Source organism: Protopterus annectens, chromosome 1.part0 (genome assembly GCF_019279795.1).
Source record: "Protopterus annectens isolate FY-2018-M chromosome 1.part0, PAN1.0, whole genome shotgun sequence".
In the NCBI taxonomy this organism is placed as follows: domain Eukaryota; kingdom Metazoa; phylum Chordata; order Ceratodontiformes; family Protopteridae; genus Protopterus; species Protopterus annectens.
This window is the reverse complement of record NC_056725.1, coordinates 1,092,468,623-1,092,495,694: the sequence shown is the minus strand read 5'-3', so window position 1 is coordinate 1,092,495,694 and position 27,072 is coordinate 1,092,468,623. Positions and strand designations below refer to the sequence as shown.

At 40.4% G+C, this 27,072-nt stretch overlaps 1 protein-coding gene across 1 annotated transcript in view; it reads right to left on the bottom strand.

The window, feature by feature from the left end:
* Nucleotides 1-27,072, bottom strand: part of ASCC3 (activating signal cointegrator 1 complex subunit 3) — a 4,485,173-nt gene that overhangs the window by 4,282,999 nt on the left and 175,102 nt on the right. The window contains exon 4 of the mRNA XM_044069284.1: nucleotides 26,600-26,798. Within this exon, the coding sequence (XP_043925219.1) occupies nucleotides 26,600-26,798 (199 nt within the window). The remainder of the gene's footprint in view (nucleotides 1-26,599; nucleotides 26,799-27,072) is intronic.

Sequence of the window (27,072 nt, the reverse complement as noted above, 5' to 3'; positions counted from 1 at the left end):
ATTAAATTTTTATTTTTTTTTATTTTTTAAATTATATATATATATATATATATATATATATATATATACATATATATATACACACATCATATATACATATATATATATATATATACACACATCATATATACATATATATATATATACACATCATATATACATATATATATATATATATACACATACATCATATATACATATATATATATATATATATATATATATACATACATCATATATACATATATATATATATATATACATATATGTATATATGATGTATGTATATATATACACACATATATATATATATATACATACATCATATATACATATATATATATATATATACATACATCATCTATACATATATATATATATATATATATATATACATATACATCATATATATACATATATATATATATATATATATATATACACACACACACACACACATCATATACACATCATATATACATATTATATATGTGTGTGTGTATATATATATATATATATATATATATATATATATATATATATATATATATATGTATATATATATATATATATATATATATATATATATATATATACACACACATATATATATATATATATATACACACACACACACACACACACACACACACACACACACACACACACACACACACACACATCATATACACATCATATATACATAATATATATATATATGTACAAATACCGTGCAAACAGGAACAGAAGAGAAAAGACTCGTATACTACTAAAACTTCCACTAAGAAACCAAATGAAAAAACTGCACTCGGAGACTGAACAGATTCTAAGCGCTTTCGTTCGTTTATTGATATGTCGAACTTCTTCAGAGAATGAATAATCAATAACATAAGGGTATAAATATATAGCACACTGACAGAGCCTCTGAGATGATTCATGCAAATAGGATGCAACAAGGGACCAATCCCTGCATGTTTTAGCTTGAAAATGGTCCAATGGTAGACAGAGTAAATTCATACTGTTAAGAGCTTCTGAGATGATTCATGCAAATAGGATGTAACAATGGACCAATCGCTGTATGTTTTAGCTTGAAAACGGTCCAATGGCTAGATAGAGTAAATTCATACTATTACTTGACTGTTCAACTGACCTACCAGTGTTTCCATTTATTCACAGTGAGCAAGAATGTTGGAGTAAGATGTAGTAACAATTACAAAGGTAAGCTTGTTAGTAAAAACAATTAAATATATAGCTTCTAGTGTTCAGGTATATGGCTATTTACCTGTATAAGACAGGAGTGAAAATTCACTACAAACTAAGAACTATTGCTCTCCTGAAACTTGCACACAAGTCTCACCTAAGCCATTTAAGTGCACATTTGAGGTTAACATTCTCATTGAGCCCAGGTTTGGACTCGGCATTCAATAAAATCTGCCATCGCAATTCCTTAAGCTCTAAAAGAGTCTCACAGTCACCAAAGAACTGATCTAGTTGTTCGAGTACCAGAAAATTGAACTTAAAGTTGGGGCAAGTTAGGCTGCGTCTTCCAAGGGCGTTGCTGTCGTCATTGTTCCGAATGGCCGCAAGGTGCTCTTTCGTTCTATCAGACAGCCTTCTAATCGTTTTGCCAATGTAGAAGCCATCGCAGGAGTCGCAGATGGCTGAGTATACAACAAACTCAGTGTGGCAATCAAAGCGTTTCTTATGTGAAACCCGAAAGTTGTTGTGCCTAAAGCGATAGCTATTGCCTGTAAGAATGTGCGGGCACACTACACATTTCCCACATTTGAACATTCCAGCCTGGTGAGTATCATGTGTGGGATTGCTGTCACTGCGTTCAAAGGCACTTCTCAGGGTCCAGGTTCTTTTGTGGGAGAAAGTGGGTCCTTCTCCTAAGACTGTACGCAGGGTGCTGTCGGATCTAAAGATATTCCAGTTAGCTGTAAGTATGTCCTTGATAGCTTTCATATCCCTGCTAATGGGTACAGGGTAGCTGCTGACCATGTCGGTCTCGTTATTCGTCAAAGATCGTTGTTTGGAAGTGAAGCCACATCTGAGAATGGGACCAAACTTAGTATTTCTGAGTTCTATGTCATGTCATTTTTAATTTTGGTAACTAAGTTTGGGGGATAATTTCTGTTAACAAAAAGGTCAGCTAGGAAACAGCATTCCTTGTGAAATTCAGCATCTTCGGAAACCAGCCTGGACAGTCGGATGAACTGTCCCTTAACCACGTTTTTCTTCATAAAAAATGGGTGCTGGCTGTTGTATTCTAAAAAATTATTCCTGTAGGTCTCTTTCCTATATATGGTGGAACGAAGTCGCCCACTGCTCGTGTCTATGGTAATCTTAGTATCTAAGAAGTTAATGCTGTTGCCACAACCAGACACTGTAAATTCCAGGTAGGGGATGCTCTTGTTGATTTCGGCGATGAAGGCCGTTACTTCAGCAGCTGTGCCCTTCCATACAAAGACTATGTCATCTATGAAACGTCGGTACAGAAGCACATTATTATAACCTTCAAGTTTGATAAAGGTTTCCAGCTCCCACGTGCACAGGACTAGATTAGCAAATGCAGGGGCCATTTTGGATCCCATGGCGACCCCCTTAATTTGCTTAAAGGTTTTGTTACCAAAGTAGAAAAAGTTGTTTTTAAGAACTGCTGTGGATAAACCCATTAGGGTCTCAGTCTTGGTAGTACTGAGCTTGCCATATTTAAGCAGGAAAAGCTCGACAGCCTTGATCCCTTCAAGATGAGGGATGTTTGTATATAGTGAGACTATGTCAAGCGTTACCAGCGTGCAGTTGGTATAGTTACTTCCATTATGGTGCAGCTCATTGAGAAAGTCCCAGGAATCCTGGGTGTAAAATTGGGAGCTCTGTACGAAGGGATTGAATATTTTATCCAGGAATTGGGCAATATATTCAGTTTTGGTTTTTCTTCCGGATATGATCAACCTAAACGGTGGGTCTACCGGGTCCTTGTGTACCTTCGGGATGCCGAAGGCTCTACCTAGGTTTGGGCTGCGCACTTGAAGAAAGGTAAGCTCATCTGGGGAGATGAGATCTTTGGATTCCAGCGTTAGTAGCAGCCTGTCTATGGATTCCAGGCTCTTGTTTATTTCATCAATGGTGACCGGTTTGTAGAATTCCCGGTCTTGTAGGATCTGTTCTATTTTACCAGCATAAGTAGCTTGATGCATCAGTACCAAACCGGTACCCTTGTCCGCTTTCATGACTCTTAGATCTGAGTCACGACTCAGCTCGTGCAGGGCCTGCTGTTCTTTGTCTGTAAGGTTAAACCATTTGTCGTTGCTTGGTCGACTTAGAACGTTTCTAAGTTCAAATTCACACACCTTCTGAAACGTGTGTATACTGCTGTTGAGCGCTGGGGTAAACATGCTTTTTCTCTTTAGTGGCATGGGATCTTTCGCATTGCTGGTGTCGGTGGCTTGGCTATTCCTCGTGCTGTAGGAGGCGGTAGATTGGCTGCTTCTTGCTTTTGTCTCATCGGCGTACAAGAGTTTGAGGTTTAGTTTCCTGGTGTATAGCCTTAGATCCAGGATTGTGTCAGTAATGCTGGCCCTTTGTGCAGGGATGAAAGTAAAACCCTTTATATATATATATACACACACACACACACACACACATATATATATATATATATATATATATATACACACACACACACATATATATATATATATATATATATATATATATATATATATATTATGTTTATATACGGGGTTACCCAAAAAACGCTGATAGATCCAAATGTTGCCATCCCTAACACTGACCTCAAAACAGTGACAATGTAAATTTTGACAATCTACTATGAATACTCTAAACACTGACCTCATTGAAAGCAATATTAAATATTTAAATAAAAAATAAAATCATTTTTACAGGGGGGCTATATATATATGTGCGTATTTATGTGTATTATATATGTGTGTGTGTGTGTGTGTGTGTGTGTGTGTGTGTGTGTGTGTGTGTGTGTGTGTGTGCCACAAATGGCTGAGGAGAGTGCGATAGACTTCATGGAATGGTCTCTAGCAGTCTTTGGCAAGGATAAACCTTTTTTACCATAAACAAAGGAGATGCATTCAATTAATCCTTTGGCCAGTGAAACTTTGGAGACTGGTTTTCCCAATATGTTAGGAGAAAAGGTAACAACTAGTCATTTTTCCTGAAGCCTTTGGTTCTATGGAGATAAAAGTGAATCTGTCTATTCACATCCAAAAGGTGGAGCACATACTCTCCCTTATTTGAAAAGGAAACTGGTAGAATAATGATCTGGTTTATGTTGGACTCAGAAGCTACCTTAGGCAATAAAGAAGAATTTATTTTCAATTACACCATCGTTGTGGAAAACCAATAAGGAGATTTAAAAGGTAGAGGCTGGAGTTTGGATACTTGTCTACCTAATGTGATTGCGACCAGAAAAATGGCTTTCCAAGACAAAAATTTAAGTTCTGCCTTGGCTGAAGGTTCAAAGGGAATCTGTGTTAAGGCCTAAAGCAGTATATTTAAATGCAGGGAGGAGTAGGATCCTTTATTGAGGGTCTAAGTAAAAAGGCTCCCTTAAGAAAGGCTTTATATAGTTTACAAGCTAAGGTTATTTATGCCCAAGTGGAAATTAGAAATGGCAGCTAACTGAATTTTAACAGTTAAAAAAACTATCATCTTCATTGAAAACTGAAGCTAAAAAAAATCAGAGAGAGAGAGCATTGATGATGAAAAAGTATTCAGGTCCTTGCTAAGGGTGCAGAAAACGTATCTCTTCCATTTAATTCTTGTAAATACTTCTAGCAGAAGCTTTCTGAGAAGTTAAGATGCAACGGATCTGGAAGAACAGCCTGGCCTGCCTAGCAATCAATGGCAGTGGAGAAACCATGCAGTGAGTTTGAGGCCTGTTAAGTCTGGATGAGTCATACCTATTGGGTGAGACAGGAGGTCTGGAGCGGGATCCAGTATCCAAGGCAGATGCAGAAGGTGAGACTACAGGAAGTGGAACCACATCTGAAAAGGCCAGAAGGATGCAATCAGGATTACTGTGCTCTTCAACTGAAATGCCTTCTGTAGTAATTTGGGAATGACAGGTAATGGGTGGGTAGGCATAAAGGCGGCTGGAGGGCCAATTGTAGACTACAGCATCTTGTTGACTCCTCTGTTTGAGAGATCAGAGCAAAAAACCTGCTGCATTTATTGTGGAGGGAGAAGCAAACAAATCACAGCAAGGCTGGCCCATCCACAGAAAATCCTCAATCATTTTGCCAGAAAAACCATAGTGAGGTATCAGAATGGACCTGCTTAGTTTGTTCGCAATCATGCTGAATTTTCCCCGAATGTGTATTGCCATCAGAAAGTGACCAAAAGAGATCACCCATTGCCACACTCTCATCACTTCTTGACAAAGTGGATAAGGATCTAGTTCCTCTGTTGACGTACGATTCACTGACATACTGTCTATCTGAATGGCAACTGTCCCAGATGGGAGAGCATCTAGAAAGGCCTGCAGTGATAGGACGACTGCTCTCATTTCCAGGACATGGATATTCATCTTGGACTCTTCGGGGGATCACATACCTTGGACTGTTCTACGCAGGTAGTGCTTTCACACTCCAATTGGGAAGCTTCTGTGGTCACCGTGGCTAGGGGAAAAACAAATGGAAGGCCTTCAGAGAGCTTGTTTGAATAAATTCTACCATATAAGATATCTTTTGCATGCTTGTGTGATCTTGAAGATGTTGAAGAATGGACCACTGGATTGTGCGTCCACTGAAGAATTTCCATATGAAATCTGACCAGAGGGACAGATATCTGCTGCTATGGTTCCAAGGCTTGTAAAACCAATCAAGCAGGAAGAGAATAATTTTGCATTACTTTCTTAACTTGGGATCTCAGTATCTGAATTCAAGTAAAGGGAAGACAGGATAACTGTATGTGTCCAGACGAACATCTATTATGAACTCCAAACTCTGAGTAGGCATGAGTTGTGATCTGTTGCAATGGGTAGGCATGAGTTGTGGTTTGTTGTAATTCACTGTGCCTAGATGGATACACAACTGGAGCCAGTAGTCCCTTGCCTATAGAAGTTGATGCCTGGTTAGGGCAGTTAGGAGCCAGTCATGTAGGTATGGAAACAGTGTGAACCCCAGCAGTCTCAAGTGAGCTGCTGCCACTGCCATGCATTTGGTGAACACCCTGGTGGTTGTAGTGAGACCAAAAGGCACTGCTCTAAACTGGTAACGACTGGCTCCCAGCCAGAAGCACAGTTATCTTCCGGAGCACCTCTTCATTTTTATGAGATAGTACACATCCTGAAGATCTACCAAGGACATCCAAATGTCCTTTTGCAGTAGAGGCAAAACAAAGTGAACTGTTGCCATCCATAATGGTGAATATTGTACAAACTGATTTAGTTTGCTGAGATCCAGAATTGGTCTCACGTCTCTTGTTTTTTTAGCACCAATAATAATCTTGAAGAGGTTCTGTATCCTCTCTGGTCTGGGGGGACCTCTTGGATGACTCTCTTTTCTAGCAACTTTTTTTTTATTTCTAGTGCCACTGCTTCCCTCTGATTGGGTGTAACACTGAGAATTCTTTTCATTTTGGATAAGGGAGCTAGGGAAAATGGTATAGCATAAACTATGTATATAATTCACTGCACCCAGGAACCTTTCTTTATAGATACCCAGGCTCCCTGGTGCAGAGACAAATGTTCACTGACTGCCTCTACAGGGTCACAGTTGGATCTCCCTTCAGGAGTACTGATAGGGCTTCTCCAAGAAAGAATCCCTGAATCTCTGGTTCTACATGCTACCTCTGCCTTGGCGGCAGCATCTTCCATTTCAGCTCCCCCTTTGGTCTCTGGGGGAACTATCTCAATGAGAGTCTTGAAAAGGACCCTGGGATTTTGAAACCACATTTTCCTACCTCCTCATTGATTCCTTGAGAAAGGTATTTGAGGGGCCAAAAAACATATGCTCATGGCAGACAGGGTCTTTCCCTCTTGCTCACATCTGTAGTGTGTTGTCCTTTAGCTTAGGGGCCAAACAAGGAAGATCCATCAAAAGGCACAATGATGAGTGAAGACTCAGGGCTCTGCAAAATCAGACACATCCAGCTATGTCTCCTAATGGCTATGCCTGAAGCCACCACCCATGCTGCATGGGATATCAACCTCATGGACACATTAGATATAGACTGGAGGGTGACCACTTGCAAGGAGATTCTATATTTTCATCCTCAGCAGACATGGACACAGAAAGATATGGCAAGCTCTTTGGTCAGATCTCCTTGCAAACTCGTAAAATGTGCCAGAATTTAGCAACCTGAGGGCAAAGGTCACTGAAGCATACTTGCACTTACCAGATCGGTCCACAGCCCTGTATTCTGTTAGGGGGATGGACACAGGAACTCTGTTCCACCAGTTCTTTTCTACTGCCTGCTACAGCAACCATGGCATAGACTGGGACTCCTTTGCTAGCATTTTGTCTGGTCTTTTTGGAATTGGCTGCACAGTATATGGCTCCTTCTATGCTTGGAAGTAACAAGATCTATAACTTCATCAGGTGGGGGGACAGACAAAAAAGCCTCCAGAAACACGGATTCCTCCTTGAAGGGGGTATCAGAGGACCAACCACCTTTCTGTTTCAGGAACTCTAGGATATCTGCAAAGAAGATGCCTTCATGTACAGATCTGGGGCACCCCTCCTCGTCATCAAATTCTGATGAAGATTAAATGAGAGATTCCTGAAGGGAATCTAGGGGTTCTCTCCAAAGTGACTTCCTCAGTGGGATGTCCTAGAGAAGTATCAGAAGAGATTATGATGTCCTGATAGACTGATGGGAAACCAGTGTGGTCTGGCTGTCACAGCAGAATGGATGCACGAGGCTCAGAGCATAAAACAAGAAAAGGTGAAATGGTCTAATATAAAGTGGGCAGGGATGTCCCTTCTCTGGCAAAGAGAAAGCCCTCTCCACAACATCAAAGGCAGAATGCATAAGGAACACAGAAGTTGACAGCAAAGGGGTCCAAGTTCCCAAACTATCAGCTCCTGCAATCTCACCAGCACTCCACCGGAGAAGGGAGTCGGACCCAAGCTGTCCAGAGCTGAAGCCCTGAGGGGAAGAGATGGCTCCAAAAGCTTCAGTGTCAATCCCAACACCCCAGATCTGGCACTTCGGATCCAAGCATCTTCCAGTTCCTAAAGGCTCTGAGTTGGGCGTCTCAGGAAATTATCAGAATCAAAGAACAGACCGTCTTCATATCTGATGAGGACACCCCTAGAGGGCTCAGATCAGTGGGCTCTAAAATGGGTGTTCAGATCAGAGGAGGAGATACCATGGGGGAAGTGGACAAAGGATGGCTCTCAGATCTGGTGGGAGTTGGAGCCAGGAGTATCTCTATCTGCATCTGTGCTCTGAGAAATTTCCACATCATCCTATCCACATCAGCTTCTGACAAGTTTCTGGAAGATCTAAGAGATGATGTGAAGGATGCAGGCCTGGAATGCCTATAGGGAGATCTTTCCACGAAAAGTGAAGGAAGCCATTAAGTAACCAGATCTGATAGCAGTGGAGGAGTACGGATCCAATGAGATCTGGGTTTTGAACCAGTGGGATCATAGGTAGTCAGATCTGGCTTTTTGTGCATTTTAAGGAGGCTCCAAAGAAATAGCCATCGAGGAAGAACAGTTCAGGGACTTATGTGACTCCTTTTCCTTGACTGCAGAATCTGACTTTACCCCCTTTTTTTTGATAGGGGTTTGAGCCCCAGCAAATGAAGAAGCAGAGAAAGAAGGAGGAAGGCCTCTCAAAACTAATTTATTTCTCTGGTTAGTTATGGCTCTGGAGTTAAATCCAGAACAGACTATGTGCATCCAAGTGCATGGGTCCTAAATAATAAACGCATTCCCTGTGGGCATCTTAAATGGGAAGCTGATGTCCACAGGTAACACACTTCTTAAAGCCAGTTGGCTTGTCAGCCACTGTTATCTAATAAGACAACTACCTAAAGACAAAAGGATTGATAAAAAAAAAAAAAAAAAAAGTTTTATGGTGAAGGAAGTAAAGGGAAGGAAATACAGACAACTGAAGAGAAAGTTGCTACTAACAATGGTAGAGAGAGAGTACTCTAACGAGTAGTCATAAAGGAAAAGACTACCAAAGATGGTACTTTAAGGGAGTATGAAGAAAAGGTAGCTAAAAGGTACACAAACTGGTTAAAAAGATTAATGGTGGGAGGTAGGAGAATTAAAAAAAATATAACAGAAAAATCTATTTCAAAAACTCATGAAAATGACTAAATGCAACTCCACAGCTTGAGAGTGACCTTTCATATGCTCTCAATTTCAGTCTCTGATTGAAAGTCATCAGTTGCTGATAAAATCAGCTTCTGAGTTCCTAAGCTATTTTTTCTTTTTTAAATAAAACCCTTGTGCTACTCCTAGTTAATTACCAGACTGTTACTGATCTACACAAAATTAGTTTATTTAAGTAGGGACTCTGCTGTATTTAACTCATGATAACCTTGCATGCTTTACCTGACATCACTGTGGTGTAATATGTACTGCAGCACCAGTGAAATTGTGGAACACCATAATGTTGCTACAAGTAAATTCTCAAATTATCTGCGCATGTTTTAAAATGCATTATTATTAACAGCATATGACCTACTCACTTAAGCTTTGGTGTACAGAACATAGATTCATAGGCTGGTACTAGGCTATCGGCCCTAGGGCCTATGCAAGCCTAGCCATAACAATTCCCTGGATATTTTTCCCATGATATTTATTTCTCCAGGCCCCTGTCTAGCAGGGCGACTGACATGATCCCCGGGGTGAATTTCCTATCTCCCATCCAATCATCAAGGTTCATTCTGAAGAGGGCCAATGAGGCGCTCTCCTTGATAATGTATGAGGTTCATAGGATGAGGTTCATAGGTTAGTACTAGGCTAACTGCCCTTGTGAGCCATTGTAAGCCTAGCCAGTTATCCCTTGTGAGACTCAAACCCTGTACCTTGTATTTGTAAGGCAAACATCTTAACCATTAGGCTACCCTCCCATCCCTTGGGCAGTCTATTCCAGAGTATGGGGAGTCTCTGGGTCAGGAACCTATCCCTCCAGCATGTTTTGCTCATTGTGATGACAAGGTTTAGATCCATGGAGCGTGTGACTCTGAGGGATTGGGATTTCTTTAAGTGGAGCATGTCCAACAGCTCAGGGTTTGACATGGCATTGTATGTTAAGCAGAGATCGCCTCTGAATAGACGATATGCCACAGAGTATAGATGAAGTTTTTTTTAGACGGTCAGTATATGGCATCTGCTTTAGGCCTGTGATTCTTTTAGTGAGGTATTTCGGTGGCCTTTCCAGCTGTTGCAGATGTCTTGTGAGGTACATACCAAACGAGGCATTATACTCTATAATGGGTCTAATGAGGGATGAGTACAGTGGGACAATGACCTCATTTTTTCTGGATGAAAAGCCCTTAGTGATGAGGTGTGCCACATACAAGGATTTCCAGACTGTTGTGGCAATGTGGTTATCGAAAGTGAGACCACTGTCCACCTGTGTCCCCAAGTCTCTCATCACACTTTCGATGTTTAGTATCCTGCCACCTATGTGGTAATTCATGGGTACATGTTTTTTTCCAAAGGGGATAACTATACATTTCTTGGCATTAAGCTTGAGCCCATGGCTCTGGCACCAGGCATCTGTTTCTGTAAGGCCCTTTTGTAAAATATCCACATCATTTGGTGATTCAATAATGGCTCCCAGTTTGCAGTCATCTGCAAACTTTGTTAGCCAGAGTCCCTTAGTGTTGGCCTGCACTTCAGAGAAGTAGATGCCAAACAAGAGTAGTCCCGGGACTGAACCCAGAGGTGCTCCACTTGTCACTTGTCTGGAGCTGGATTTGGAGTTGGCTACTTTTACTGTCTGGGTTCTGTCAGTAAGCCAGTTAGCAACCCATTGAGTGACGTAGGGATTTATGCCCAGCTTAGTAAGTTTATCTATGATTCCAGAGTGGGGGATGGTGTCAAAGGCCTTGGCGAGGTCCAGATAGGCTGTGAGGACTGCCTTACCCTAGTCCACAACTCTGGAGACTGATTCAAAGAAGTCAATCAGATTCAGGAGACAGGATCGGCCCTTCACAAACCCAAACTGGGTGGGGTCCAGTGTTTGAAGGTTACCAATGTCTTTGTTTATAAGTTCCATGATAATGCGTTCCATGCCCTTGCAAATCAAGCTTGTTAGACTAATGGGACGGTAGTTCCCGGGATCCAAGGTGGATCCTCCCTTGTGGAGCGGGATAACTGTAGCTGTGCACCACTCAGTGGGCACGAAGCCTGAGGTGAGGCTATGATTAAACATGACACTTACGTGAGGTGCCAGTTAATTTTGTAGTTCATGTAGTACACAGCCTGGAATGTCAACTGGTCTCATGGATGCTGTATTCTTAGCTTTGGAGAGTGCGGTTTCTACCCATGTGACCGTGATTATCGGAATTTGGTAATCTTTTGGTATTGAGATGGGCCCTTTAGGGGGTGACAGTGGGGTGAAGTTGGCACTAAATCGATCTGCCAGGATAGTGGCAATATCCTTGGGATCAGTATATTTAATGCCATTCTGTTGTAACTCAGAGCAGATCTGAGCATTGCCATTTAGATTCTTGACATAACTATAGAATGCCTTGTGGTTGTCTTTGGAATCTTTGGCAATTTTATTTTCGTAACTAGCTTTTGAGGATTTTATGAGGGATCTCAGCTTCTTACTGAGGCTGGTGAGGGAGTTTTTTACATCCTGGGATTTAACTCTTTTTTGCAACAGTTTCTTCCTTCTATTGTATACTTTGTTTATAGCAGGGGACCACCAGATTGGCTTCCTGTTTTTGGAGAAGAGCATCTTGGTTCTGTTTGGGATAGCACGATTCATGCACGAGTGGATGTGCTCATACAGTGCCTTAGTGTAGGATTCTGCAGTCGAACTTCCAGATCCTGTCTGTGTGGGTGTTGTGAAGTTTGTCACTTCTGACTTTAGTAGCTTGAAGTTGGCTTTGGAGAAATTTTTTAAGGAGGTTTCCTTACTGGGGGGTGGGGGTGGGATGTGAATGTCAAGGGTGATTTGCTTATGGTCAGACTTGACCTACTCACTCAAGATGTGTTTCTTAAGGTTACTGCTATACCTAACAGTGTAGCAGGTATTTAATGGTCTCTTATTACTTATGTCATTCATTGCCCTTACTCATATAGTCTTAATAGGTTTAGCATTTTCACAACCCCATTATAATTTCACATCTGAGCTTAGGATAAAGCATAGGAAAGAAAGGAAAAAGTAGTAAGAGTCCCCTGATTACAGGCTCATATTTAAGTTAAAAGGCATGTGGCCCAGGAGACCACAGAAAAGGCTAGCCCAATTTCCCAATTGCTCCAAAGTACTGTCTGGTTAAGTGACTTGCTCAGAGTCGCACAAAAGAAACAAACCCTGGACTAAAGAAAGTGGCTCAACAGCTCATAGCCTAAATCATTTGTACTAACTGCCACCTTATGAAAGAACTTGGACATCACTCTAGTGCATAAGCTCAACTTACTGCATGGCAATAGACAGAGTTCTCTTCTGGGAGGTCTAAAAGTCTTTGAGCTTACTAAACTTTAAGAATACCAATACAGCCCTTACAATTTTATTGCCTCTGTGAGTCTGTGGAGTTGTTTTTACCCATTCCATCTACCCTTGCATTGTGCTGCAGTCCTTTGTGGACTAGGGCAACTGAATTGCTTTACTTACTTTCCCTTTGTCGATATGCAGTGAAAGTGAGTGTGAATGGGTGCCCCCCCCCCCCCCCCCCTCCATTAAGCCACTGAGTAGTCCTTATTCAGTTCACTGGAAGAGAAAGATCAGTGTAAGGGTAGCTTCCCTGAAAAAAGGTTCACAGACAGTTTTCTCATGAACTGTTGGTGTAGTGTGTGTGTGTGTGTGTGTGTGTGTGTGTGTGTGTGTGTGTGTGTGTGTGTGTGTGTGTGTGTGTGTGTGTGTGTGGTTAAAGATTATGCACGAACAAACCATAGAATAAAATATCAAGTATGACATTAGTTTGATAAACAGCACAGAGTCTGACCAAATTATAGTACACTGACAGCTACTTTCTCCATTACCAATCAAATATATACACCAACATGGATAAGGCCTACTCACTGGTGAAATTTCCCTTTATCAGAAAAGGGCTTCTGAAATTGATCATTCCTTACTTTTGCAAAAAAACATCTGTATGTAGATTCTCCAATGAACTTAAATTATGGTTTTCAAATTACCTGTCCCAATAGATCTTCTGAGGTTACAACAGCCAATATAGATTCAGAAAAAGAAATTATAAAATGTGTCCTTGGGTTCTATTCTAAGCCTACTCCTCTTTTTACTATACATTAATGACTTGTCTTTGAACTTTGCATAACTTAACAGTGTGCTTTACGTAGATGATTCTATTCTTATTGGGTATGGTAACACTATGGGTACCATTTCTGAATACATGCATGAGGACTACACGTTTATTTGGCAATGGCTATCCAAAAACAAAATTAAACAAACACGATGAACCACTGCCATTTCCAGGCTGAAATACAAGCTACCAATTACTGCTTTAATATCTTACCATAAATACAGTACTTCTGCAAAAGACAAAACAAAATACTTCTGTTTACACATTTGGCAAAAAGGGAACACCAAAACAATATCCTAAAGAGAGGGGAAATGGCTACTGGTATTTTCCAATGCCACCTTCCTACTAGCTTTTAAATTACTTCAAGACAATTACTGGCCTCCAATGAACAACAAACTAAACATTAATGATCACACATACTCCTCAGCTAAACAATAGATGCATAACAGTTAGTCAGGCCACCTTTTAAACTAAATTCTAACAAAACAGCATTTGAAAAACTTGCACTATCATGCTGGAATAACTTTCCGGAGAACAGACAGACAACTTAATACCCATTAGGGAAAAAAAAAAAAAACTTATGGCACAACTTAATGAAAACAAAAACTTCAACTGTTTCAGAGATCTAAGGTATTTAAACTCAAGACATAGATGTCTTATAGCAGTGGTGGCTGATGCCTTCAAAAAAGGGGAGTGGGAGGCTACAAGAACTGACTGGTGGGGCTAAATGCAACAAGACAGGGCTCTACTGAAGCAGGTCAATGACCATTAACTGTGCGAACAGACAGACGGAGTCATTCATTTTCATCCATAGACTACCGCAGTATACAGCTACTCATATCTACTTTAATGTATGTATGTGTATGTATATATATATATATATATATATATATATATACACACACACACACACACACACACACATACACACCTTAGACATCAGGATGCATTCAAAAAGGACAACCTCAAGTAAAATGGAACCCTAAACAATGGACTTTGTGGATCCTGTTGACGCCCACTAGACTGCCCTGCATCACCTCTCATCCTGGCCCACATCATCCTGATAGATTACTTCTTTCTTGCTTTTTCACCCTTGGTCTAATGTTCTAGTTCCCCATTTTTTTAACACACCCTAACTGACCAAGACTCTACTGTAATTAAGTCTGAGGTTGCTAGGCCCACAGAAGTCAGAGTTCTGGATACTATGAGATGCATAACACCTTTTGATTTAATAATGGCCTAAACTAAACAAAGTCATGACTAAGGAAATACATTCAGTCTTATTTTTTCTTTCAAGGAAAAACAAGTTGTGGCTGAAGCTTAACATTCAATGTTAAGAAAACAGTAGTTCCTCAAAACATTGAAGATAAATGCTAGGATATATAAATTATATCACGGAATAGTGCCTGCTCTTCCTACCCCTCCAAAAAGGCATAGTCATGTTTTGTGAACCACTCTGCTGTCAGACTGGGAAGAAAGGTAAAAACACAAATGACCAGGTGCATATACTATACAGCTGAGGAGAATAAACCAAAGCTTGTGGAGAAAATCCACACAAAAACAAGGAATGCATGCAGACTCTACAAATAAGGAATCACAGGTGAAAAACTCAATGCGAGAACCAACTGATGTTAAATGGCAGCAGTATTTGATACAATACTCTGCCAATGATTAGTTACCATCTGACACATCATGCCCAAGATGACCACCACAGACAGCCACTTATTGAGTGCTGTTCTAATGTTAAATTGTGACAGTGAAAAAATTAAGCAAACTACTAATGCAAAGACTGAATAACAGCTACTTATTTTAACTGTCAACTTACATCCACAGAAAAAAATCCATACAGATAGCAAATGAAGTATACTTTGACTGTATGTACCTCAGATATCAGAATATAATAAAATAAAAATAGCAATTGGCTACAGTAATTTACTTTAACCCTCTCACAACACACAAACAGATGTGACAATCAATTACAGCCATTAATATGACTAACTATATACCCCATACATGTGGCTGTAATCAAATCAATGAATACATAAATAACTGTCTCACAGGAATTTTATCTTCTCAATTCACTGATGCCATAATATAAAGGAACTAGCTGCAAACTCCCCCACTACATACGCCTCAACTTCTTATCTAAGAGAAAATTAAACAATAATGGTGGGCAAAAGACCACAGTGCCTGCTATTGCCCTCATATACTTAGAAACTTTCAAAAATAACAGGCTTTGTGCATTAATATGATGTTTAAAGGCCGTTAAGCCTGACACTCTTGTCATTACTTTGTGGCTGCAGTCTCTATAGATTTACCACAAAAACTCAAGCTATACAAAGGACAGACAGAAATATGATGCCAAAAAAAACTAAACAAAATCCAACATTATGCAAATCAGGGACAGCAAAGAACATCTGTGCTGCACACAAATACATACATACATACATGCACACATATATATGACCATTGATTACAACCACTCTTACAACTGACTATACACCTCAGATGCATCACATGAATGAATACATAAAAAGTGCCACTAATGAATTTATCCTCTCAGCTTACTGCTGTCAGAATACATTATGCAACCCAGTGCACCCCCCCCCCCCCCCACACACACACACACAAACAAACTTCTGAGGTCACAAATCAAGGAAAAAGCTAAAAATAATGGTGGACAAAGAACCTAAATTCGGGGTCAGGTACTGCCTATAGAATAACATGATTAGCTTCTTTGAAGGCAATTGAAACTCGAATGCCTGTTCATTAGTTAGTGACTACAACCCTCACTGATTTGACAAAAAAGTAAACTGAGGAACAGATCAAAATAAGAGGCAAAAAAATCAGGGACAGCTGAGAGCAGCTATATCCACAACAAAGCTCCTTGTATGAATGGACATCTCAGATCTTCTCCCTCATCAGACCAATCTGCCCACCCAGCATCTCTGACAGTGCATCCTACAGAAAATCCTTAAAGTTCGCCAACACACCGCACTCCCAGAAAATATGATCACAATTACCTATTTCTTTCCCTTCACACATCAACATTTTCTGTCTGCCTAAGGAAAAATTCTCTGGAGTCTACTTGGGGTATAAATAGATTCAGGGTAGTGAACACACATTACAAAACCTCAAGGAGACCTCGAGTGGAACCCATGTACTAGCTAGTCATGTTTATTGTTAGAAGTTTACAGTGCAGAAAGATGCTACAATGCATAGCATGTGGGCTTCACTATGTCATGTCTCTTCAAAGAAAGAACATCCAGTAGTATACCTCAGTCACAGACTTCAGCCAAAGGAAAAAACATGTGCAACTGTGGAAAAGGAATGTTTGGGAACAGTGTTGGATCTCCACATGCTTCATCATACATACATCGTAAAAAAAACACAGCAGTCATGCATCATAACACTTTGAAGATGTTACATGCAGCCAGTGCACAAAACAGCAAGCTGATTATCAAAACACATGACTTGCTGTTGTAACTTAAAATTGCAATTTTAACCTCAAAGTTTTGACTTTTTTTATGGTGTGTCAACCAAAGTTGCTTAAAGTCTACAAAGACGTAACAAAGCAATACTATAACAAGACAAAAATATATACTTTCAGAGAAGACGTGAATGACAGAGTATTGTATGCAATGTTTTTTAGTGAAATGAACTGTCAGCTAAATTACACAGAGTTTAAATGTAAATGTTATTCCTTTCATAAAAATCTACGGTGGTTATACACCTTGCACATACAAAGTAGCCTTCACAACATAGCATGCCATCGCAGTCAAAGATGGCAACAATTCTTGATGCTTGGGGGTTAGGGGTTTCTTCTTCAACCAGCATGGGAGGGGAAGCATTCTTTCCTGGAATTGCCTCATATGCAAGAACATGCAGGAGTAAAGGAGAGTCACAGGCACCCTCCACACTGATAAGGATTTGTTTCCTCTTCCAGATGTCATTCACAGTGTTCTGGGAAACGTACTCACATCACCTTCTCACCCTGAGCTCATCGAGTCTATGTCACATCATCCTTTCAATGATACATACAAAAGCTTGTTGCTTATCTAGAGAATATAGTAGGTCAGATGAAAGAGCCTCCAGGAGCAGTGGTAATAGCCATTTTAGGCTACTCCTTGACCACAGAATCAGGGAGGGGTGAAAACCTTTCCACTGCCTTAGCAACCAAGAAGGAATGGAAACCACACAAATGAGACAAAAGAAATAAACACCTAACAAAACAGGTCTTTTTCACCCTATTCACTGCTACAAACTTTACCACCCAGTAAAACAGAAAGATGCATGGATTTATAGACCTACAATGGACTATAAAAGTCACATAACAGTCAGCACCAGGATACTCGGGAAGTCACTCCAATCAGCTGGGGATATATCAAAGGTATTCATTTTATTTGGAAACGTGGAGGGAGTAACTGGATGTTTTCACACTGCAAATGTGTCACACCTGGGACCAGGGTCTAGTGGAAGGATGACGAAAGGTTCCTATTTGATGTCTACATGTTTCATAGGGGGGGGGGGGCACACAGTCAGGGGGTCAAAATGGGGAAAAGTGAGAGAGATTGAAATGCACACGATAAGGGAACAAAGAGGAAGCTGAGAAAGAGGAGGCGGCAAACACTGAAGCATGACAACGAAAGAGCACATGAAGATATCAGGTAAGAAGAAAAGACAGCAAGTGCAAGCATAATAGAGAAATCACTTCATTTTAAGAATGGTGTGCGAGTACACAAAAGTACAGTTTTGTACCTACCATAAATGTAGATGTTCGAAGATCCACATTGCTGCAGTCCTTACACTTGGGTAGTCCGCTGTCCTCGGTCGGCCCGAATAACAAAGTATAAGGCTGACGTCGGTCAGGGCGCATTAGACTGACATCAGGACGTCAGGGTACAAATGCGCATGACCGACGTCATATCCTCAGTCTTTTCTTGCCCCAGATGTCAGAAGACCCCAACAAGAAAGGTCAAAAACTCAAAGACAACAAACAACCAACCACCCTAGCACTAATAATATGTACAATATATACAATATACACAATATTTACAATCCAACCCACACAACCGCCTCTAACTACAGAGGGGAAGGAGGGAGGGTAAATTGGACTGCAGCAATGTGGATCTTCGAACATCTACATTTATGGTAGGTACAAAACTGTACTATGTTCTTCATCTCACATTGCTGCAGTCCTTACACTTGGGTAGAATCCCAAAGCAGAGGTAAGGGAGGATGGCACAACTATAAAGAAGCAGGAGCTGCCAAAATGCCCTGTAAAATAGCAGTGGCAAAACCAGCCCTAGATTTAGAGTAAAGTGGAAGGTGATAATGCTTAGAGAAGGTATGCACTGAACTCCAGATAGCTGCCTCCAAGATATCTTTAGTTGCCACCCCCCTTAAAAAAGCTGTTGAAGTGGCAGTAGCCCTAGTGGAATGAGGCCTAATCCCAGCTGGAACCTCCTTGCCATGATGGGAATAACAGAAAGCAATGCAACACCCAATCCACCTAGAAATAGTTTGTTTTGACACAGGCTTGCCCTGAGAACTCAAAGCAAAAGAAACAAATAACTGCTGAGACTGCCTGAACCCTTTAGTTCTGCTCAAATAATATCGCAACTGCCTGTGTATATCCAAAGTGTGCAAAATCTTTTCCCCTTTATTTTGGGGGTTTGCATAAAAGGCAGGCAAATGAATAGTTTGGTTTAAAGCCACACTAGAAACCACTTTAGGCATAAAGGAAGGATTAGTACGAAAGATACCCTATCCTTATGGAAAATTAAGAAAGGCTCAACTGCCATAAGGGCCTGTAATTCAGAAACCCTTCTCGCAGAGGTAATGGCTAACAAAAAGCAGTCTTCCATGATAAATATTTCAACTCAGCAGTAGCTGCAGGCTCAAAAGGTTGTAGAGTGAGTTTCTCCAACACAAAATTGAGATCCCAAGCAGGAGTAGGAGCTCTTGGGGATCTTATATTCTTTGCCCCTCTAAGGAATTGCTTAAACAAAGGATGAGAAAACAATGGTGGGTCACAATCATAGTGAGCAGAAATTGCTGCAGCATGAATCTTAATAGAAGAGAAGGACAAACCTTTGTCCAGTAACTCAGTAAGATATTGAAGAGCCACATTTAAATTAGGCTTAGAAACATCAAATGCTTTTGCTGCACTCCAAAATAAAAATCTCTTCCATTTATCTGCGTACACTTTCCTTGTACTAGGCCTTCTGGCCTCCAAAATAACATTCAAAACTTGCTGTGGAAGCTGAAACCCTCCAGGGTTCAAAACAGAATATGCCAGGCTGTCAAGTGAAGAGAGTGAAGTTTGACATTGAGTAAATGACTGTTCTCCTGAGACAGCAGGTGTGGAATCGAAGGTAAAGGTCATGGCGGCTCCCGTACCAGACTTCTCAGTAGTGGGTACCAATGCTGTCGAGGCCAATCTGGAGCTATTAAAATCATCTTTGGTTTGTCCTGTCTGACCTTCAGAAGTACCTTTGGGAGGAGAGGCAGAGGTGGAAAGGCATACACATGAAGATTGCTCCAATTGAATGAAAGAGCATCCACTTTCCAGGCTGTGGGATGAAAACTTTTTGTGCAAAACTTTGGCAGCTGGTAGTTTAGTGGAGAAGCGAACAGATCTATGTCTGGAGTTCCCCATGACAATGTCAATTTCTGAAAAACTTGAGGATCCAATTTCCACTCGTGGGGATCCATTATTTGTCTGCTCAACACATCTGCTAAGGAGTTCTGTGCTCCCGGCAGAAACCTTGCCTGAAGATTTAGCTGTAAACTGAGAGCAGTCTCCCACAAAATCATCGCTTGTCTGCACAGAGGATAAGAATGTGTTCCCCCTTGCTTGTTGATGTACCACATGACAGTTGTGTTGTCTGTTAGAATCAACACCTGCCCTGGAAGAAGTAAATCCTTGAAAGCTATTAATGCAAATTGGACTGCTAACATCTCCTTCAGATTGATATGTAGATGTAGAAGTCTGGCAGGCCACTTGTCTTGTATCCACTTTCCATTTAGATGAGCTCCCCAAGCTTTGTCTGAGGCATCTGTCGTTAGAATCTGACTCGCCTCTGGCCGGGTCACAGAGAGTCCCTTGTTTAGGTGACATTCCTGAGCCCACCACAAAAATTCCTTTTGAATGCAAGGTATTATCTGAATGACAGTGTCCATATCCTGGCAGTGCTGTGTCCATACATTTTGAGATACCATTGTAGCTTCCTCATATGCAGTTTGGCATTGGGAAGCACCAGAATACAAGATGCCATGAACCCCAAGGCTTGAAGGACTGTCCTTGCAGTCAGCCTGGACTGATGAGACAATTGATGGAAGTAAAGAAAGATTCTGTTTGTCCGGGGTCAAAAGGCCATCTGGGATGCTGTATTCAGTCTCACACCCAGAAAGCACATGTCCTGAGAGGGTACTAGACTGGACTTTATTTCGTTCACAGAATACCCCAGGCATCTTAGCACTGCTATCACATAATGTAGATGATGAAGAAGTTCGCCCTTTCCCTGAGCCAGAATCAGGCAATCGTCCAAATAAGGATAGATCTGTATTCCTCTTAGCCTGAAGAAAGCTATCACTGGAGCCAGAACCTTCGTGAACACTCTGGCGCAGTGGATAAGCCAAAGGGCAATGCAGAGAACTGATAATGAGAAGTCCCAGCCAACGTAGATACTTCCTGCAACTTAGCCTGATAGGAACATGAAAGTAAGCCTCCTTGAGATCCAGAGTCACCATCCAGTGATCTTTGCCCAGCAGAGGTAAAAGCTGTTGTAACGTCAACATTTTGAACTTGGGAATGTCCAGATAAGTGTTGAGGATAGATAAATCCAAAATTGGTCTCCACGTGATCCCCTTCTTTGGTACTAGGAACAGGCGAGAATAAAATCCTAGGCCCACTTCTGACAGAGGGACCGGTTGTATGGCCCCTATTTGGAGCAGCAGAGAAATTTGTTTGTGAGCCTCTATTCTTTGCTGAGGAGGAACGTCTGGCATGCCTTTGAAAGGAGGCAAGGTATGGAAATAAAACCTGTAACCTCGGTGTATGATTTCCAGTACCCATCTGTCTTGGGTAATTAAACTCCAATTTTCCTTGAAAAGTGCCAACCTTCCTCCCAAAGGTGCTGCCAGGCGAAGGCTCTGGCAGCTGAAAAGGTAGGTCATTGGGTCTGTTTACGAAAGGACTGACCCCTACCCTCACCAGAAGACTGTGCAGGTGAACTCCCTGTTCTAGGCCTGAAAGAGCCCTGAGCTCTGCCCCTACCACGTCTAGACCTACCCCTAGACTGGGAATCATAAGAAGGATACGTCCACCCCTTGGTAGGCCAATTTCTGCTAAACTTGGGAGGCTGAACCTGCAAAAAATCTTTAACAGTCTGCATAGACTTAGCCTTGTCTTCCATTTTCTTTAAGACTGCCTCAACAGGTGAACCAAACAACACATCAGATTGTAAAGGAGCATCCAAAATCCTCGTCTTAACATGTTCAGATAAATTCTGATCTCTCAGCCAGGCGTGCCTGCGAAGAACTGACCCAGTGGCAGCCACCCTGGGCCGAGGCCTGTACAGCATCAAAACCACATTGCAAAGAATGCTTACCCACTTGTTCAGAGACATGTACCAAATCTTGTAACTCTTTACACTCAATACCTTCCGCCAGAGCATCTACCTTAGACTTCAACTGAGAAAGTAGATAGTTTTGGTATTTCAACATGTGAAACTGGCAATTCAGAGCCCTCATAGCTAGGGTGGAAGAAGTATAGACTTTCTTTCCCCACCTATCCAAAGCCCTGGCCTCTTTATCTGGAGGAACCGGATTTTTATCAACAGAAGCCTTAACCCCCTTAGGCCCCTGACTGACAGTTTCTGGGTCCGCCCTAGGACTCTTAAAAAGATACTTATGAGCTTCAGGCACCCTATAGTACCTATCCGGTTTAACAGGAGCAGGAGGCAAAGAATCAGGATTAAGAGAAGCCTCTGCAAACACATCCTCCACAACATCCAGAACAGGAGGTATAGCCAAAGGCCTATGCTGGGGTAAAAACAAAAATTCCCCAAGCCTTTTCCTGGAATCAGAGAAGTCCTGACCTTCCCATTTAAAATGCTCCCTCATGGAATGAAGAGTCTCTGAAAAAGAAAAATCCTCAGGAGGAGAAGCAGAAGGAGTAGAATCATCCACATCAGAATCAGAATAAGGAGAATACTCCTGCAAGTCTTCAGCCGAAGACTCTGAAACATCTGAAGCCTGCTCAAAACTTCCCAACTCAGGTTCCACCCTAGGCCTCTTATCAGGAGGGGGCAAAGAACCTCTAATCAAAGTAATCAAATCTTCTGCCATTTTAAGCATATGCTTCTTGGGCACAGATCCTGAAGAACTAGGAGTGACCCCAACTGAAGCTAAACCTGGCCTGCCTCTGGGGGAAGCCTTGGAAACAGAAGGAGAAGGCCTAACCACCCTAGGAAGGGAGGGGAGTACAGTAACCTGAGAAGCCCCTTCTGCCTGACCTGCCTCCTGAGAGGCCACATCCTGCAATAACAAGGTCTCCCCCTGGGACTCCAGAGAAACCTCCGGTGGAACCACCGGCTCCACCGACACCTCTAAAGAACCGGCGTCTGGTACGGACGACTCATCTTGCCTGGACTTAGCTGCTTTATCCTTGCGCTTCTTCGAAGAAGCGGGCGTCGGAGCATCTGACGGCATATTGTAATTGCACCGCTTCCCGAAGACTAACCTGGCACAGTCTAACCTTCTCTTAATAGTGCGCTTATTGAATCTAGCACAAAAGCGACACCCAACAACGTCGTGCTCAGGCCCTAAGCAAGGAATACACAAAGTATGATAATCTCTATGCGGTATCTGTTTCCCACAAGAAATACAGTTATTCACTTTTTCTGACATCCGGTAAACCACTGAGGCAAGAAAAACTAAAATATTCCAACGGGTACTTAGCCAACTTTGACTCGGTCTGAAACTCCGAATTCGAAAAATTTCAGAACGCCGAACGGCACTTGCAACGCTGCTTCTGCATCGGACCATGCGGCAAAAAAGACTGAGGATATGACGTCGGTCATGCGCATTTGTACCCTGACATCCTGATGTCAGTCTAATGCGCCCTGACCGACGTCAGCCTTATACTTTGTTATTCGGGCCGACCGAGGACAGCGGACTACCCAAGTGTAAGGACTGCAGCAATGTGAGATGAAAAACATCTGAAAGCCATACTCAGGATGCCACAATCGGTTCTAAATCACTTTCTTCACTATAAAGTCAGAGACCACAAATTCTGGCAATTCGGTCACTGCATTTGAAAATTGTATTTATAAAACATCATGTCGAGCAAAAACACTAGGTTAGATTTTTAACACCACTACTCACAGGCAAAGCAAATCATACCTTAAGTAAAATGTCTGATGTTGACCATTATAAAACCAAGACAAGACTTTTAATTTAATCCCTGAAACCAAAAGGAAACATCCAAAGATAACAAGGAAAAGGCAGATAATACTTAAAATGACAAGACAAAAGAATTAAGTATAGTTTGGAACACGTAATGCCCCCACCTGGAAACTGCTGGTCAATTTAATTAAAGGGGAATATTTTATTTATCCATTTAACATTTGTTTGCCTGGATAGTCCAAGTGGACAACAAGTGACCATTTTCAGCGGAGCCCTGGGGAGAAAAACTACATAAGTTTACAGAGAGAAGAAAAATTTACGAAAGAGACATTACAGAGTAGTAGCATACAGATTGTAGACTTTACAGCCGTTAGTATACAATAACAGGATATTCCCTCTTTTTGGTTGAAATTAAAGGTGTACAAAATATATAATGAGAGTAGTTAAGAACCTGGTAGAACACTGCAAGATATTTCACAATTGAATAAGTATACATTCAAGCAAATATACAAGAGTATACATACATATATATGCATACACATACATACACATATATACATACATATACACTATATATATATATATATATATATATATATATATATATATATATATATATATAATCTATATCTATATTTATATATATATATATATATATATATATATATACATATATATATATATATATATATATATATATATATATGGGTACGTATCACTTCACCTAAAACTCATTTCACTAACAATTAGTGCGTAAGGCAAGTCAAAGGTATATGTCCTTTTCCCCACTGTAGTGCGATCCTGGTGTCAGTATATATAATTAAGGGAGGGGTGTGGGGGGGGTGAAGCCCCCCACTTACTTTGGTTTTATTGTGTCTGGTTTTGTTTTACAGTATTTGGTAAAAGCCAACTAGGTGGGGGGCTACACCCCCCCACCCTCCCTTAATATATACATATATATACATGCATACATACATATATATATATATACACATATATATATATATATATATATATATATACATATATACATATACATATATAAATATACATATACACATATATATATATATACATATACACATATATATATATATATATATATATATATATATATATATATATATATATATATATATACTAACACCAGGATCGCACTACAGTAGGGAAAATGACATATACAATTGACTTGCTTTAGAGTTCTACTTGTCAGTGAAATGAGTTTTAGGTGAAATGATCCTTAGGTGATTTGGTCTTGGTGAAGTGAGTTTAAGTGAAGTGATACGTACCCATATATATATATATATATATATATATATATATATATATATATATATATATATATATACACACACACATACACTCATATATAGGTTATTGCTCACACATGGATAGGTATAGTTAGATGGTGTTGTTTGTGTTGTCCAGGACAGATTGTTTGTAGAAATATTAAGTGGACAAGGCTTCAGGGGGTCAATTACAGTTGCATAGATGGTTGGTGAAGAGGTATGTTTTAAGTAGGCTTTTGAAGGAGGGTATAGAGTTTTGTAGTCTGAGGTCAGGGGTAAGCATAGCACCATAGGACTTTAGGGTCTGTTTAATGGGAAGTAAGTTACATTTGGTGACGCAGGCATTAAGGATGATCTTTGCATGTCCAGCAGAGCACCAGTGCTCATCAGAATTTCTAGCTTACAGAAATAATACTGATAATGAGATTTAAATTGCAAAAGAAACTGAAATTAGGAAAGCAGGTCTCAGTTACACATTCTAATACAAAAACAAGCAAAGAAGGGAGCCTTGACATTTTAAATGCTTCATTTTACCTAAATACATTTAATACAGGTTAGGACAGTTAAACAAAGTGGAAAATAAACATCAAAATATCTTGCAAATTAAATATAAATGGCAATACCATCCTATCTTTTTCATAGAAATTTTTACAAACACATATAGGTGGAGACATCCATTTGACTAGGAAATTAATCATGAAGAAATGACAGCTATAAAGAAGTCTTACTTTTTTAAACCAAGCTCAGTCAACTAATTTTATTGCTAATTGTTCCTACTAACAACCAACATAAAGCAATACTTACCGCTAGTAGGGCAGATGTTAAATATAGTAAGATCTCTATTTTCTATAATCTTGGGCCTGATTTTCTGTATTTAAGAATCTGTTTATATTAGTACACAACCTGAAGTATAATTGAATACAAAAATGTACTTATGTCTTGAGAATTATTTTTTCTTGTTAAAATACAGTAACATCCATCACATTAGAAGTGATTCAGCGGTAACACTTCTAAACTCAGCAGTAGCACAACAGCTTATTTGTTTTTCTTTTCCTATAATGTTCTAGATGAAGAATGCGGTAAATGGCAGCCATTAATCTACTGAGAAAATAAAATAGACTCAATAAATTTAGCACAGACTTCATAAATCTTAAGCCACGGGTGTGTGCACAATGCCCAGAAAAGACAGCTTACCTCTCTAAGCCACATTTCCACCCCAAGTGGATGCAACCAAGCAAATTCTAATTAAGCAGATCACTGCATCTGTATCTCTCAAAATTAAGCTTTTATAAAGAAAAAAACAAGCATCTATGCTTGCTAAAATAGGACCTGAATAAAATGCATTCCACCAGTTAAACTACTGTAAAAGTATGATAAATGATTATGCTGTTTATAGATACTACATTTTTACAGATACAGATACTACTACATTTTTCAAACTTTTAGCAATTACCTTTGCATCCGCATTTCCTTAGGATCAAAACATGGAAGTCCATCTCCAGAAACATCATCATCTCTTTTTTCCCGCCTTGCAATTCGCTTTTCCTCTTTACGAAACTGTTTCACTAATTGTTTTTCTTGTTCAGACTGGATAGTTACCTGACAGCCAAAGGCTGGCATTGGGTTCTCTCCTGACATTTTTTTAAATTGTTCTGCAAAGCAAGGAAAGAAAAAAAAGTCACTTAAGGGGTTATCAAGAAGTACTCAAGATGTAAAACTTCATTTTAATTATATGTATTTTGACTGTTTACATCGGTACTCATGAATTTACAGTAATGGACAATGAAAGAATAATACCTCCAGACTTTGGTAAGGTTTACTCATTAGATAACCCAGCTCTGTGACACAGATGGGTGAAGCAGTGACTACATTCCAAATGACATGTTCGAATAACAGCTTAGACACTAGAACAGCTAGGGATGGAGC